Genomic DNA, 18,771 nt, shown 5'->3' on the forward strand with positions numbered 1-18,771 from the left:
AGATTTTTTAGTGCTGGTAGCTGAGGAATAACTTTCATTCTAAAAGGCTTGAGACGTTACTGCATTTCTTTTTATAATGTAGAAGTACACCGATTGCAGGAAACGATGATGTCTGATATTTCAATGTATCTAGAAAAGACAATTAGTTAGGCCTAATGTAATGGACAACTCTTTCCTTCTTAAGGAATATCTAAAAATGTTTATTTTCATACCCATTGATTATGTAACCTGAACAGGTGACTCAAGCAGTTTTAAAATAATGATTGTTCTGTGGAACTTTTGATTGTGTCAAACAGTTTTGCTTATCAAAAATCCTCAAGTAATTAATATATAAAAAATTATACAGTCACTAAAAATCATGAAATAATTTATTTTTGTAAAAAAATACAACCGACTTCAAACGCTCTAAAAAGAATGAAATAATTTCAATAAAATAAACTTTTGTATTAGGCAAGCTCACGTATTTCAAGTCGGCGTGGCTCAAACTGCAAATATGATTGAAACTAAATATTGTGTGTGTATTTTGAAAACTAATAAATTGTAGCTGGATAACATAAATATATAAAAAAACATACTGAACTGTTTCGTTTATATATTAAAGGAAATATCTTCTTGTATTTTATGTTTAGGCCTACTTCAGAATAAATGCATTATGAAAATAACACACACAAATGTTCTATATGAATAGGAAAATAATTTTGTTTGATATTATGATAGGGAAAAGAAGCTAGTTGTAACAATTCAATATTTTCACCAATATTTTTTTATAGAATAATTTAATTTCCACCATATGTTTTCATTTTATCTAAACGTTAATCCCTTTTCAAACCATATATAGTAATTAATTGTCCATGCAGACCAATAGGTAATCAATTTAATACAATATAATATAGAAATTTTCAAATAACCTAATATCATGTAAATATATAATAGCCTATAACTTTTGTAACAAAATTGATTCAAATTCAATATAATTTTATTTAAATAACTTTTCAAAATTATAATTCAGCTCTCTAGCAAATGAAATGTGTTATAATATATATGTGTGAACAGTGGCCTATAATTTTATGTTATTAAGTCGGCATTGACATATGTGAGTGCAACAATACATCAGACCATCATCACTTCCAATAGAGCCAAGATAGTATGAAGATGCAAATTAGACACTACATATTTAATATCAAAATTTTATAAAAAAAGTACATTATTCGGACAAAATTTGTGAAATTTGTTGAAAGAAGAACCATCCTTGTGACGAACATTCATAATTTATAACATCAAGAACTTTACTTCAAAGAAGACATCAATTTTGGTGAGATTACTCCAATAGACTTTTACCCCTTTGGAAGCCATTAAAACTTTTTTTAGGCCCAACCTTTGGACATTTGTACTCAAATTCAAAGTCAAGAACTTATAGAAGCTTAACCTATTCAAAATTATTATTAATTCAACCAATCTATAATTCGAACATACTTTATATTTTAAAACAAAATTTAATTAGGCTTATATATCACAAGATTAATTTCAAATGCCGCTCGATCACCCCACCTGAGAAAGATCCTTGCAGTAGCCTAAATTATAACATTGAACTTAAATAATTAAAACCATTGTAATAGGCCTAGCTTAAAGTTTTTTTTTAAAGTAAATTCATTTCCCACTGTTTGTACAATTTATTGTGAACCCCCTTTCTTTTCTTTCACTATCAGATTTGTATAATAATTAATAAATTTAAGTTTCGATTTGTACATGGAGTTTCCATTGTAGACCTAAGTTGAAGGTTGATTACAAAAATGGCGCACCAACGTATTGGCAACGAATTTAATCTTGTGATCCAAATGAAGCAATTTTGAAACCTTAGAACGAAGTTTGTTAGCAGTTAAGATAGAGAAATAACAACTCACAATTTAGTTAAAGAGATTTATTGAGTTAACATACCATAACTGTAAATAATATCCTTTTCCCTTTTGTGTAATCCCATGCCCCATAATTACAACTTAAGGTCCCGTAATACCATTCCCAACCCAATAATTATGACTGACACAGTTGACAACGTCCAAGTCCCCACTGACAATAATAACACTTACAACATTCACACAACACAGTTTGTTCGTAAATCCCGCACAACCCGACAACGTAATAACAGAACACGAAGACGAACAATCAAACAATCTACCCGGGCACAATAATAACGAACTTTTCACCGAGTTTAATAAAACCGAAGCAGAAGTAAACATGGCAGACGCCATTTCGCAAGCAGACACTGACACTGGAACTCGCCATCTTGAATGTCAAGGCCAACCGATGCCGATCTTCGCCGACGACAACACCCGAACGCTACCGAAGACTTCCGATGCTATCCCGTCTCCTTCTCCCTGCCAGCTGACTCTCACAAAGTTAAACAGTGACGTCACTGCACCTGTCAATGCCTCACCAACTAAGTCGACAGTCGTTACGGATGATTTTCAATGCAAATTAATCTCATTATTCGAATTGCTTGGAAATAAAATCGATAAAGGTCTTAATGAAGTAAAAAGCGACCTAAATGAAGTAAAAAGTGACCTAAATGAAGTAAAAAGCGACCTAAATGAAGTAAAGAACGAGGTCAAACACGAATTAAACGAGGTTAAAAATGAATTAAATTCTAAATTTGACACTTTAGCAGAAAATCAAAACAATATGCGCAAGGAGCTAGACGAAATCCGTGCTATCCAACAAGTACAGACTTTGGAACTACAACAAATTGAACACAACATAATTAAAAAGGTGTATAAACAGAATGACGAAATTAGAAAAGAAGTGTCCAATATTGTAGCCAATGAACGCATTAAGACCAATCAAATCATCACTGACGAAAGTCGCAAAATTGAAACCAAATTGACCCTAAATATCCATGAAACATCCCAGAACACTAAATCAGATTTAGAAAATTATGTAAATGTAAAAACAACTGAAATTAGAAATGAATTGGCACCGGTAGTCGAGCACAACCAAAATACAATTCGGCAAACAACAGAAACACTTAATCAAGTAACTAACCTCATACATGAACAAGAAGCTAGATTTACTAACATTAAAGTCGAGCTTGAACAAAAGCTAAAACAAGAAACCACTTTTCTAACACCTCAAATCCATGTAACTTGTGGAAGTTCAATCTTAACCAACGATTTGACTTTACCTAAATTCAGTGGTCGATCCCATAATCCCCCGGAATATCTAACACGTCTGAAGAGATATTACCAAAAATTACTTTCACGGCAAAGCACCGAGCAAAACCCCATCGAAACCTTAAAAGACGTTCTTGAAACAAGCCTTGAACACCAAGCTTCACGATGGTTTTCATTGGTAAAGAATGATTTGAAGTCATGGGAAGATTTTGAAACACAATTTATCTCGAAGTATTGGAATCGTGACCTTCAACGGGCAATCAAGCACAAAATCGAATCCGAACAATACAAGCCCAACGGAAAGTTAACTCGATCCGAGTATTTTATTGAACGAGTCATCACGCTACGATCCCTCACTCCAGCGCTGACTGAAGATGAAATAGTCGCTATTTTGTCAGACCATTTCTGCCCACTTATTCAAGACGCACGACGTGTGCAAAATGCAAGCAGTGTTTACGAGTTTGAAGCACTACTTCAACGACAAGATCTACACGACGCAGAGAAACGGCCTAAAAATAACTCCAGTCCATCACCATCCCACAATAACCAAAATCGAAACGATCGTCCTAATAACTACCATAACAATCGAAACTACCAGAACCGGCCCAGCTTTCAAGTTCAAAATCATTACCAGAACACTAATCCCCATACCTACAATCCAAAGACAGAAAAATCTCAGTACTATCAAAACCACAGGCCCCAACATAATCCAAGTTGGCAGCCAAGATATCCACCACCACCACAACAACAGCGAGGCAATGTGAATTACATGACGGTTACTCACAATCCTCAACATAACACGAATCAATTCCATGACCGTGAGTACCCAACATCAGAGCAAGTCCAAATGTGTAATTCAATTTCGCAAGTTCCTTCACAACACCGACCGCCTAACAGTACGACACAACAGTACAGCGGGCAGCTGCCTTTAAACGGGTAGGCGCTGTCGAAGCCGCATATTCGGCGGAAGGCGGTCCTAGGGTTAACCTATTCAAAATTATTATTAATTCAACCAATCTATAATTCGAACATACTTTATATTTTAAAACAAAATTTAATTAGGCTTATATCACAAGATTAATTTCAAATGCCGCTCGATCACCCCACCTGAGAAAGATCCTTGCAGTAGCCTAAATTATAACATTGAACTTAAATAATTAAAACCATTGTAATAGGCCTAGCCTAAAGTTTTTTTTTAAAGTAAATTCATTTCCCACTGTTTGTACAATTTATTGTGAACCCCCTTTCTTTTCTTTCACTATCAGATTTGTATAATAATTAATAAATTTAAGTTTCGATTTGTACATGGAGTTTCCATTGTAGACCTAAGTTGAAGGTTGATTACATAGTTTAGTATTAAAACGTTACTTTTCCAATTAAGAAACATTTAAATGCGTTATACGCTTTTTAAAGATACTCGTTAATACCACTATAATGCCGATCTCTGATTACGGTAATAAAATAACACTTAACGCATAACTATGAAAAAGACATGCAGATTAACACCTTTAGTTATAGATAGTCACCTGCAATATGGACACCCTCATTCAATTTTGTATCAAAAATCATCATAGAGCCGCGCCGACTTAAAATACGTGAGCTTGCCTAATACAAAAGTTTATTTTATTGAAATTATTTCATTCTTTTTAGAGCGTTTGAAGTCGGTTGTATTTTTTTACAAAAATAAATTATGTGTCAATTGATAAAAATATTGCCGTGAAGAATTAAAAGTATAATTCACATTCTTAATCTGAGCCTGTCCTCATGTTTGTTACGTTTATAGTTTGGTTCATGTTTATCTCATATTTTAAGGATAAAACGTGTAGTTTCCTTTGCTTTTTAGTTATCAATACTAACTAGTGTACCTGTTGCTCGAATTCGAGCAATTGCGAAGAATTACAGGCGACTCAAAGATTATGGAAATACTCACGATCTACACAACAGTTAGATATAATCAAAATCTTTTGTAAATATCTTATCTTTTTTCAAAAAGCTTATATTATTTTTTTAGTGTTTTCTACAAATTTTTCCCTCTCATAGCCGCATTAGGTTGTCTATGAAAACGATTATAAATGAAAAAACAAAAATATTTCTATTTCTTCTACTTGGTTGTGTTCTATGACTTTTTCTATGTTTCCATTGTTTGCAAATCGATTATTTCAATGATTGCTCGAGAAATGTAGAACAGTGTTAATTCAGTTTTATTTTTAGCCTATATCTAATTGTCCAGGATCTTTTGTTCTTTTCCATTGTAATAATTACACCAACCCAAGTTTCGTCTACAGATGCAATATGCCAACAAATATCACCTACGTACAATCTCCAAGAAGTGGTAAAAAAGGGAGAAACCAACCCATACAATAGATATATGTATGTTAACTCCATAAGAAATAATTTTAAGAGTTACTGTGATATTAGGATTTTCCACTGATTTGGTAATATAACATTATATTGCAAAACATGACACGATGCAGAAGAAAATCCAATTTAAAATCAGAAAACCCCATTGCAAACACTGTACTTAATTTTGACAAATTCAATAAATCACAATAATTTAAATATTAACAGCAGTTTCATTAAAAAGTAGTGTAGAATTATGCATATGGTCGTAATGTAAACAAATCTGAAGAGACAACTTTAAAGGCTTCTGGGGCAGAGCCCCAAGGGAATTTACCTCGTTCCTCTTTTGATGGCTCATCTACAGACCAAGACCTTTCTTTAGAGACCCCTACCAAGTTTCTACGCCCAGCCGTTCTCTCAAATTAGCTATGACAAAAACCCCATTTTCCTCCATAAGAATAATATGGGATGGGAATTTAAAGGCCACTGGGGCAGAGCCCCAAGGGAATTCACCATGTTTCTCTTTTGATGGCTCATCTACAGACCAAGACCTTTCTTTAGACACCTCTACCGAGTTTCTACACCCAGCCGTTCTCTCAAAATAGCTATGACAAAGAAAAACAGTTTCAAATTAATATATAGATAACCAAAGGAAAGGTGGTATTTTGCACGTAGATATTTTTATTTGTTAAAATAGTATAAAAATTGGCAACATCACGGAAAATGTAAGCAAACTAATATTTAAAACACTCCACAGACAAAAACATAGCTATAACAGTAAAAGTTAAATCGAATTAGTTTACATTGGCTCATTACTTAGGATATGGCTTGCTTTAACAATAATTTATGATGTTACATATGCCAACTTTCATGATATTATGATGAGCAGTGCAGTATACCCCACAATCAAAAAAGTTTCACAAATTTATAAATAAAAAACCTTTTTAAAAGAAAACGTTTTTAAACGCACTAAAAAGTAGAAAATAATTTCTAAATATGCGGAAAATATAAATACGTGTAAGATTTAAAACGAAAAACGTGGGGTGCATGCAATAGATTCCTTACCTATTGCCTTCACCTATTGAACTAATGTATTATTATCAATCGCATGCACCCCACGTTTTTCGTTTTAAATCTTACACGTATTTATATTTTCCGCATATTTAGAAATTATTTTCTACTTTTTAGTGCGTTTAAAAACGTTTTGTTTCAAAACAGTTTTTTATTTATAAATTATTTTCTACTTTTTAGTTTTTAATGTGTGTGGATGTTAAATCTATTTTAAGCATCTATATCAGATTAAGACAGAGGCATGTGGGAAATCTAAGGTTTATTTGAGTTTCATTTCATATAATTATGTATTAGATTGAATGTATGGCCTACCCACGAACTATAAATATATCAATCTATTTAATTTATTGTTTACTTTATAGAATACTAAATAAATAACAAATGACATTACTAACAATCACTTTAAAAATACAATCAGATTGTTTATCTTTATTTTGAAATGTTTGTATAAAGAATCTCTTGGGAGCATAACCTGTACCTCTTAACCTCTGCTCTTCGAACTGTCAAATTTAAGTATTTACAGCTGACTTAAATTAATTGATATATTTAAATTCTTTCAAAATATAAACATGGAAAATTTGGATGCCCATGGGGCGTAGCTTAAGGGAAATATGCAAATTAAATTATATAATATTGCATTGTCATCCATTTGTGAGCTATGTTTCAAATTTCAAGTCTCTAGCTCATCGGGAAGTATCAAAAATTTGCAAGAAAGCGTGTTAATAAAAATAAGCCCATGGGGCGTAGCCCAAGGTAAATATGAAAATTAAATTATATAATATTGCATTGACATCCATTTGTGAGCTGTGTTTCAAGTTTCAAGTCTCTAGCTCATCGGGAACTTAGTAAAAAATTGATTGCAAAATTTATACCGGACAAGAAAGCGAGCTAATAAAAACGTTTTAAAATATGACGGATCCATTAAATAGTTCGTGAATTCTACCTTCATGGCATGATTCGCTTGATGGTCAGCTGGGTGGTTATAGGTTTCAACCTCGTTTGGTAGTCAAAATATCACCGGTTTCGTCAAGAGATTTTTGTTGGTATAAAACTGCATTATGGTAAGAAACAACTGATCTTGAGCAACAAAGATTAAGAGAAAAATCCAATAGTTATTTGTGTAACTAGTGGAAGTTTAGTGCAGCAAAAGCAGTTTGCAATCGTGTTACACAATATATTTGTCCTACAGTTACTATAAATCATTTATAGTCTTTCAAACAAAGTAAAACACGTTTTTAGGTTAGGTTAAATCCAAACATTGAACGAAATGGGAAACGCTGAACCAGCTGATCGTAGTCGTAATGTCTTTAAGTGTTGTCAACTTATTTTCAAGCGTACACGGATTACGTGCATAACAAAAGCACGTTGTTTTGTGTTGTTTGGTTGGAATACTGGTGTGCGCCAAAGTAAGGCTTTATGTGCTATAATCTGTACAAGGAAGCCCACTTTGTCGGGTGACTGAATAAAAAAATTCTTTATGGTTCCAAACTGAACCCAGATGTGTTCGATCATTGGGATTTTACTAAATCATCCTGCCCAAGTAACCAGCTGATCTTAGTCAGTTACAAAGCTGTCAAATAGTTTATTCAATGATTCAAGACGCATAGCCTTACATGACGCACCCTGGTATATCGGTGCGTATGTAATGTAATGTATGTAATGTAATCTAATCTTTACTTTACAGATTCCATTTCAGACTCACCCTGCATATTTGGACTCAAATATATAGTTAATGTATCAATCTTAATTGGAAAGCATGTAAATAACATAGCATACCTTACAAGCATAAAATATACTTAACATAAAAACTATTTATGGTCATGCATTTTAAAACACCATAATTCCTTGAAACGGTTTAAAATAATCAAATATTAATTTGATGTGAGTGATATAAGTTGTTGTTATAACTGAGTCATACCATAGACTAAACGTCATACTCACAAAAGAATTTTAACTGGTTAAATAAAAGGCAATCGTGAATAATAAAATTAAATACAATACTCAGCAATCTCATAATAATCAATAAATGATCACAATCTAATCGACAGTTAGTCAATATACAATGTAAATATGACTAATTTGTAATATCCTATGAAATGATAGATGAAACAATATTGGGACACAACAGTGCTGAGTTGGCAAAGTAATTAGCAGAACAGTGTGACAATTACAATAAGGGCTTGTTTGGTAGTATTGGTCACATCCATCGTATATTGTATTGGTATAGTTCTGTGTTAATGGTGTTAGTGTGTATTTAGTATGTGGTCATTCGTTTCGTGGTCTTAGGTTTACAAAACAGCTAGTCAATACGTTCTGAATATGGTTGTAGACACTTTGAGTCTTATTTAATTAATTGTTGCAACGTACTTAGTTTTTAAAATTACATATACAGGGTGAGCAAGATCACCCGTGCACATACATTTACGGGAGAACACTGTCACCTAAAAACGTTAAATAAAACTATTCCCACCTAAATCACACACTAAGAATCCATTTAAAATACTTAGAACATAATCAGCACAGGGTGTTCCAGAAATGAGGGTCACGGGTTCGAATCTCGAAATTTCACTATGTCAACCTATATCCCATTGTACATTTTTAGAAAGGTATAACCTAAATTTATTGGAACGAGTTCGCGAACCAGCATGATCGGACTATGATTACTGGGGTATTTATGAGGAGTTTTATAGGGTAAAAAAGGCTTTTCCCATTTTTGACCCTAAATCACAAAATTTCACAATTTCTTTCCAAACCATTTTGTAGAGCTTAAAATAATAATAATATTTTAGTATATTGAAGCGTTATTATGCGCCTAATGGTTACGAATAAAATTCCAAAAAAATTTTAATTTTAAATTCCTATGTCATTTTTTATGGAGAATAAGTAAACTGTTGTAGTTTGCTTGTTTATGAAGATATTTTGATCAAAATTTGGAAAATACATTAATTTCTTACTAAAATACTAACATTTAAAAAAAAAACACGTTTTACCCTCCACGTTGCAGCAAAACTAAGTACTCGTTAAACTAATTCTATTTAAATATGGAATAAATGTGATATTTTTTAAGGAGACATTTTAGTGTAAATCCAATCAGGCAAATGGAAATTCGCTTAGTCTGCAGGTTTGCTGCGGCGGGGTATTTGCCTATTTCCATGACCAGAAATTTTTACAAGACTATCACTGACTTTCTAGAATATGCCTTACGTCTTCTTTATACGCATTGCCAATATCTGTCTCCAAACAGCTATTAACATTACTTTTTGAAAAATTTTAAAGTTTTCATTTATTTTTTTAAATAAATTTAACACACACTTTTTAAAAAAAAGTTCTATAAAATTGTGTGTTAAGTTTATATTGGAAAATGATTCAGCCGCTTGGCAATATTATGAAGAAACAAAGTTTTCATTTAGTTATTTTTTACTAATGTTATCTGATAAACAAAAAATCTCAAAATACGACACACAAATACCACAAACGTAACAATTTACATAAGTAAACCGATTCGACACTTATATACAGTCGACAAACACGCATTGCTATACAAGCGTATAATGTAGACAAAAACAAGCAATATAATCGCACTGTATCCAGCGACAAAAGGTTGTTATTGGAGGGACGAGCGAATATTGCATTTGCTCCACTGCAGCAACGCCCCTCTACATTGTAAAACGACATTGTGATATTGTCAGGCCAGATATCGCTACTGTGTAAATGCTGTATATACTGCTATTGAAAAATGCCATACACGTTTTAAAAACCGTATCAACGTGTTTGGCGGAAAAATCTTATAGACATGCAATAGTGGAAATAGACGGAATCCTATATAAATATTAAACCGTCCACTTTAAGAGGATTTTCAATTGCTTATATACACTTGTTTATTACTGCTTGAATGGCCTGTAAATGCTACACAGATCATCAACTAGCCTATATCTAACCCTCGCCCTGCACTCGTATCCATATCAAGAAAATCTCATCTTTCTACCAAATTTAATCAAAATCGGATCATTTTTGCTCAAGTTATCGCCCAAACGGACACATATAAATAAATATATATATCTATATCTATATGAATTTGAACGGAGAGTGTTTTTGGCCTCTAGGGACCTCAAAACGAAGTAAATCGATCCCGGGTCCAGGTCTTACCATGACAATAGCAATAGCTTATTCCCTATATGGGAAATTCGCTAAAAAGAGTAAAGCACAACTAACTGTAACAATCACTTAACAACGAATAAGAAGTCCACGTGTGGTATTCATATTGATTGTTAGAAGTAGATATTGGACATGAGCTTCATCAAATGTTAGTTTAATTTGTAATCATTAAAAACTACGTTAATGTATAGCGTGAAAAAGGGCAACAAATAATTATCTAAATACATTGCAAACCATTAAAAATATGTAATATTGGTTACTATTTACAATACAAACTATTGAGTAGAAAAGAAGAGTCAATGTACAAGGCCAGGTCAAGAAGTGGGGAGAGATGTTTCCTCGCACAGTTATGTTGGATGGTCGTACATTAAACATGAATCTCAAGACCAGCAGTTCCAACTGTACACCCACTCGCGCTTTCCATTCTGTGTAAGTTGTACTTCTGTTACAGTCTTGGTTGCGAAATGACAGGTTTTTACATTCTTAAGTGTTCTTGAATTAGCACACGTTGATGTCTGACATTTATGTCTTGGGCTTAGTGAAATAAAAAAAGCTTGAATCTATTTTTAGATAACATTGAATACAGCTATTTGAATTTTCATTTTGGATAGCAACCTTTTTTTACAAAGAAACTTGATCTGTTGTAAAATAAGTTTTAACAGTTGTACCTCCGTTGTTCGTAACTTTAACTATACATTTTTGAATTGCATGATGTATTGTGCTTAGTCACGTTGAATATACGTAATAGCACAAAATTTAGTTCTGTATCCTGTGGCAACATATTCGGGTCTTTTGCAGAAAATCCAGCACGTCCATTACTCTGTCTGTAGTTGTGAAGATATGTTAAACATGTACTTGTATTTTTCCAGATCATAGTTATTTATATAACATTGAAGTTATTTAATTTCTTGGGTAAGTGAAAAAGTAATATGAATTATTCAGACAAAATTATTTTTTTGCCTCTTCCCGTTCGATTAGATTACATTAAAATATTGTACATTATGCATTTTAACTAACTAAAATCGTTATACTAGAGTTTACAGGTCACTCAGCTTGTAGAAATTGTACATAGTAGCCGGAATAATAAAGCTCCTAGCCGGTTTTCCAATTTTTGTTTAACAAAAATGCATTTTTCGAAAGATTTTCTTTGTATAATACACAGTTTTGCACGGAAACCCTTTACATCCTTATAGCAATATGGAAAGACAACATATATCTATGACAAAAACAACGTTGAGTTAAGTTGAGAAATTTCTTTAACAAAACGACAATTTCATAGATTTAAATTAATGATATTACGTTCAAAATCAATGGTTATGTTTTAACTCTGACTTTACATTGAAACCTTTGTCCCATCAAAAAGGTTTCAGTATTAAAACTCCTAAAAACCTTCATATTTTCTCTATACTAGCGGGCATGAATCGCACCAACTGACCTGAATCAGGCAGTCGGGTATTCCTAAATTGCGCCAACTACTCCAGGGAGCCACCCGAAGACTACACAAAGTGGCGTCCCTCTTTGACTGTATAATTGAGTAGGTTAGGTTAGGTTAGGTAAACAAGGACATTCCTTCTGACAGCAACTCACAGACCTCTGGCTTGGGCTTGGCACAACTACAACATTTTTTGGGACCATTTGAGTGCTTGGAGCAATTAATACACGTCTATAGACACTGTTTTGAACAGAACACGTTAAAAACTCAACCCATAAACAACAAATGCCCGAGACACAAAAACATTGGCGTGAGTAGAGTTGAGAAAGTTAACAGCACGGTGTTTGTGTTACAAACGAGGTTCTGTCGCGGGCTAATGATGACGTCATCAATATCGGAGGGTTATTGTTTGTGGACCAAACTCCGCCCAACATACGTCTTGTTAACACGGAGCGAGATAACCACAATGTTGACTACAGTGAATTTCATTATTGGCAAACTTTTGTTCATACTTTTATGTATCAAGGCGTCAAGTAGCAGATTAATTAAAAAATCAACACGTTTGATATAAAATAACCTCAAGCTAATTAGATGCGGGTTATCATTTTACAACATCCTTTGAATTCCAAACAGTTTTTAAATATAATGTAATTGTTGAAATCAAATTAATGAATCCAATCGTTGGACGGGATTGGTATAATTCGTTCGCTTATTTTGTGTATTGCTTCTACGAGACCGTATCCATATATGTTTCTTAAACCATAGCGTCTTTAAATGCTTAAATAAATAAACATGCAATGCATATTTGTGATTCAAGTACCTATATATCTTTAGAAATAGTACTTTTTTATGAGAATAGGAACCTTCAGTCTGAAAACATAAAATTTACCAATTTCTCTCTAAACCATTTTGAATAACTTAAAAAAAAAATAATATAGTATCTATATTGAAGTGATTTTTCGGTTATTGGTTACAGAGAATATTCAAAAATTCTAAATATAAAATCCCTATGTTATTCTCATCAAAAATAACTAAACCGTTGTAGTTTGCTAGTTTATGGATACATTTTCATCAAACTTTACAAATTTATATATTTTATACTGAGCTATTAATACTATGCTAAAACACCCTTTATTATTCTCCCTGTAGCAGCAAACCTGGGCACTCGTTAAACCTGCTATTGAAATAGATTTAAAATCAAATCAGCAAAATGGAAATTCGCTTAGTCTGCAGGTTTGCTGCGGCGGGGGTTATATTTTATTTACTACCTCTCCAGATGTTTAAGGAGATACGAAAGCCTCTAAATCTCTCTATTCTAAGGATGAGCAGAACCATCGCCGAATTGTCTCTACAGTATAAACCGTACTGGGTTCCAATCGCTCCAGGCAATGTCAATATCGAGACAGATGTCTCGTGGATCAAAGTTTTACTTGAGATTCAGATTGTGTCTGGTTCGTTGGAAATTCACACAAGGTTTACGTTTTAAATTAAAAAAAATTGACATTTCATTTTATTTTCAAAAATGCAACACCTTTGCTTAATGAATTTACCAGAAACAAGTCACGGAAATAAAATCACTTAAATAAATCAAATTCCAAAGTTCTGTGATAAGAATGCATTGTTCACCGGTGAAACATTGTATAATGTTTTGGCGGATAATCTCTTTCAAAAACTCATAAGAAATGTTAAATGAAGGAATCTAACACGGTTATTCAAACCGAGTTATTTACAAAGCAATTTTTATGGTGAGGACTTTTTAAAATTGTTTAAAACATTTATATGTGTTTAGTAAGTAATATTTAACTGTGTGAGGCAATTCCCAATGTTGTATTTAGCATTAAAATATATATAACTGCCTATATCGATAACAATATCGAGTTCGAAAACATTGGGCCTAAAACTCTATGGCAAGGATTCTACAAGATCTGCAATTTTTGTCTAATTTTACTTTTTATAAGCATTGACAAATGTATGAATTACAAAAAGTAAAAAATATAGGCTATTACAAAAATGTACCTTAAAATGTTTTTTGTAATAATTCGTATAGATAATTTTAGTTCTTTGTTGCTCACTGTAATATATGATTTTGAAACGTGATCGTCGTCTAGCGCGATCGCGGCAATATGATGAACATTCCCAACTTTGATATAAAATAAAGACAAAATCCCGTATTTTCAAGACCATTTCGAAATTCAAAACTAATTCCCGACTTTCCCGTTTTTCCCGACTTCTAGACACGCTGGATTTAGAATCAGGACGAACCGTTTTCCCGACTTCTAGACAGCCTGGATTTAGAATCAGGACGACGGAGGTTTTTATTTTAAATTTCGTGTATCTCATATTAATACGTATGTACTTATTTTGTACGTATCTTAAGCTGAACATAAATCCAGAGAGATCGTAGAATTGAGTGGATCTGTAACTATGCAATGTAGTCCGTTCACAAAATAGCAGTTTAAGGGGAATTGTTCCTGGATTCCCCAACATTTTTTTTAGTTTATTGTATTTATCAACTGATTAGCTGTAAGAGTGTGTTTAATCCATGGTTCAAACATGTGACAACTCTCCATCGAAACTCAACCTTTGTACGAAAACAACCATATTCACATAACAAAAACATCATAAAACAAAGCGAATGACATGACGGGGGCGCCGCATGCTACAGCCGTCAAAACAAAGAACTTAGCCAATAAAGTAAAACAATTAGAGCGTGACGACGGAGAACAAAACGAGAAAAGTGTTGAAGTGAGAGCGTGCTTCCAATAAATGATGGAACTTGCCGCAAGACTGACGTGGAACTTGCCTTTGAAATGTTTAGCAGCTCCGTACATCGGATGTGGCTGACAGCAGCTGAGAAGTTGTAATATACTTCAGCTGAAATATAAAACCATTTGGGCACTTTCCACTTTTAATATAAGACTAGCTTCACGACGTTTTGAGATATGAAATCTGTCACTACCTGTAGAAAGGAGGAGCGTAGAACCATTGACTATTAGATAGTCAAAAGTAGAATTAAATTCCATTTTGTAGCCCCTGAACTGCTTAGTACAAACTAAATTAAAACATACCTCGTCTTGCAGTTCAAATAAATAGTGTCTTTTTCAATCCACTACATGTTTCACCATGTTGGCATTTTCAAGTGGTATACAGAAACATTGAAACTTGAAACATTATAATATCCGAATTGGACTCGTCAAATAGTAGAAGTTTACATTTAAACACAAAACTGTACATACATTTGCCACGTACGAACGAAACATTATCACGTAGGCCTAAAGTACCCTAAAGTACGTAAACCTAAAGTAAGGTACGTAACCTAAAGTAGAACATTACAAAAGTAGTTGAAAACAACATGAGATCAGCCAAATTTAAAAAAGAAGAGATCAATCAGAACTCAAGTTCTTGATCGGTGCGATTGTGATCTTGTGTGGAGTAGGATCCATCGATCGATCTTTTATAGTTTTCCAAACTTGTTTTTGTTATTTCCTTTCAAATCCACTGCTTAAACTTGTGTGGTTTACTTCAAATTATTGTATTCTTTAGCGCTGTCCAGTTTGTGAAGTAATATTGACAAAATTTTAGAGGGTTTCTCCCCACCTTGAACAAACGGAACGGACTACATGAAGCAAAATGTCTCAAAAACTGTGTTTATATGTTTTTCCGTGTTATGAGTAATGGAAAAATGATCACGCACGAAACTGTACATCCTTAATCAACACAAACATAAACCAGGAACGCAAACTTTTGGGACTTACATCACAAAGCTGAAATTCCACCCAATGAAATACGTTGCACCTAAGTAAAGATGTGCCATGTGCAGAGCTTGAAGAACAACGTGTGCGCGAAAATTTGGGGTGGAATGATCGATACAAACATTTAGATGAACTGTACCCAACAAAAGTTTTATCAAATGACATATATATCGTTTGCAATTTTGAGAATTTCTGAGATGTGTGTTGTTTTTTTATTAAAGAAAAATCTACATAAGGCTGGTCCATATTTATACGATGTTTCACAAAGTCATAAACATTATGAACTGCAATCGGACAATTCACGTGTCAACGAAAAGCTATTAGTTCACCTAAAACAGTTAAGTTCCACAAAGTTCACAATCAAAAAGCATTAGGCCCATTCCTCCAAATAAAAGACGGCATAAATCTTGGTTTAGTTATTTATAGGGCCCGGTGCGGTTTGTAGTGTTATCCGGGTTACGTTGCCAGCAACACTGATAACTGTTTTACCCTACAAGAAATAGCTTTAAGGGATATTTGTGCAAGACATAGATTAGCTATAAACTAACACATGGCCTATTTTAAGGCAAGAACTGCACTATTTTTATATACCCATGTTACGTTTCAAAATAAAAATAAAAACTAGAGCAGTATTCAAACGTTTATTTTACTCAACTAAACATCTTTTCAGTTGGTATCTTAAATTCAATGCTGATACCGTACACTTGTTACATACACACAAGTGGGTATTTCGGATAAAATTACAGAGTCTCTAGTAAACAGTTTAGAATAACAAGCAGGTTAGAATGCAGCTCAGAACTCAGCAGAGGCTTGTAGAGCCAGGAGGTTTATTCAGATCACGATGTGCATGTATCAACCTTTACCATGTTAGTTACACAAGACTTGCCAGTAGGAGCCCTTATGATACACCAAAGGAATGTGAACTGGTCTAGACCATATATCAAACATACTCTCTTATAGTTTTATCCCCCTTGTAGATTAGCTGGACAATTTTAACTGTCAAATGTTTTTCAAAGTTAGGGTGAGGTGAATGAGTGTAAGACAGGCTGCCAAGAGTAACTGTGAGAAACAAACCCTTCGGAATAATCAATAGGGCACATGGACAGCAAACTCATTTAACATATTTTAGTTAATTGCAGTAATTGCGCCAACTGACCTGAGTCAGGTAATCGGGTATTCCTGAATTGCGCCAACTAACGCAGGGATCCAACCGATACGTTCATTATCGGCTGGCGGCCGTCTTTGACTGTATAATCACATAAAACATACTACTATAACCTTTTTCTATGGTATAATTGAGTAGGTTAGGTTAGGTTAGGTTAGGATGACACGTAAACAAGGACATTGGTTTATTCCTCCTGCCGGTAACTCACCTCTACCTGGTTTGGGCTTGGCGCAACTACCAGGGTACCCACAGAAAATTTGTCATTAATTTCAATGACTTTTTATGACTATCCATGACCATTTACCATTAATTTTCCTTGACTCACGAGCTTTACTCGAAAATTATAATATAACATACTAACATGAATAATACTACCTAGACAAATTATTTCACAGAAAATACTGAAATATGTATTAACAGATAACAATGGAGAACAATAAGTACAAAAAATATCTAATACAATTAAAAACTCATAAGCTATTGACTGTAGTAAATTGAAATGTTATACAATTGTGAAAAATCCTGAAAAATTCTATAACAGTCGGGGTTACGGCCGACTAAGGCATTGAAAAGTCCCCTCAAATCCATCCATCATTGGCGATTTCCATGACTTTTTGCATATTTCCATCACTTTCAATGACCATAATTTATTTCCATGACTTTCCATGACTATCCCTAACTTTCCAGAATGTGGACACCCTGACTAAGAAACATTATTGGAGCCCTTTGAGGGCTTGGCGCAATTCAGGAACTCTTTGGCGCAATTAATACACAGCCATTTTAACCACAAATCGGCAAAAATCATAAAAAATATTTCGCCAACTCATAGCCAAAGCGACAACACAAGACAAGTTTTGCAGCATCATCACATCCACATCGCATCCAAGCTTCAGCAGATATTCCAGCACTGAGATTATACAAACTACCGTATTGACATATAAACACATAGAACCGCATACAGATCGGGTACCGAGGGGTGGAACTGAGCCAAATGTTGTTGTTAAATAATCCATGTAGTTCTGTCCCACATACCCCCCACCCCTACCCTAACCAACCTTACCTACCCAAGCCTTGCTGAATAATTACACCTACCTACACGCCCAACATGCCATCTCGACCCTGTTGTGGTGGGGCTGTGAGCTATAGCTTTGGTTTACAGTACCTTTCGGTACATTGAGATGGTAAGAGAAAACATACATACATTCACATACATACATATATACATTCTTCATTTGAACTATGAGCCACTATTTCTACTTTTGAGTAACATATATGTATTACATTCAAGCAAAAGGTATATGTATGCGATATTTTCAATTTACACACAATTTGGCATACGTTGTTTTATTGACCCTTTTTTGGTACTGCAAGTGTGTCAAACTCAAGAATGTACTCGTCCACTATACCCGCTTCAGGTATTACTCCTTTTGGGAAAGCATTTTGAGTATAAAACTATATAATCAAACTATTACTGATTATTATAACTATAATTCATAAGCTGCATAACTGAACCTCGATAGAACAATAGAATCTCTCAAAATGTAAAATGTACAGTATTGTAGGCTACCTGCTAATCTAAAGCGTTGTTAGCATGTCAAAAATAACACATAATCATAAAAACTTCAAAAAAAAACTATTCGTTACTTTTAACATTTTACAGTGAGATTCTCACTCTTTATGTGTAATGGAGGG

At 33.7% G+C, this 18,771-nt stretch overlaps 1 protein-coding gene across 5 annotated transcripts in view; it reads right to left on the reverse strand.

The window, feature by feature from the left end:
- Positions 1–18,771, reverse strand: part of LOC128988634 (atypical protein kinase C) — a 216,970-nt gene that overhangs the window by 47,031 nt on the left and 151,168 nt on the right. The window contains exon 1 of one of the 5 annotated variants that reach the window (XM_054410110.1): positions 1,936–2,337. The exons of the other annotated variants lie outside the window; for them this stretch is intronic. Coding sequence (XP_054266085.1) covers positions 1,936–1,978 — 43 coding nt within the window. The 5' untranslated portion in view covers positions 1,979–2,337. Of the gene's footprint in view, positions 1–1,935; positions 2,338–18,771 lie in introns of those variants that run through there. 5 annotated transcript variants of the gene reach the window in all.

This window comes from Macrosteles quadrilineatus, unplaced genomic scaffold (assembly GCF_028750875.1).
Source record: "Macrosteles quadrilineatus isolate MER2022 unplaced genomic scaffold, UCM_ALF_1.0 Scaffold_3__2_contigs__length_128488019, whole genome shotgun sequence".
In the NCBI taxonomy this organism is placed as follows: Eukaryota; Metazoa; Arthropoda; class Insecta; order Hemiptera; family Cicadellidae; genus Macrosteles; species Macrosteles quadrilineatus.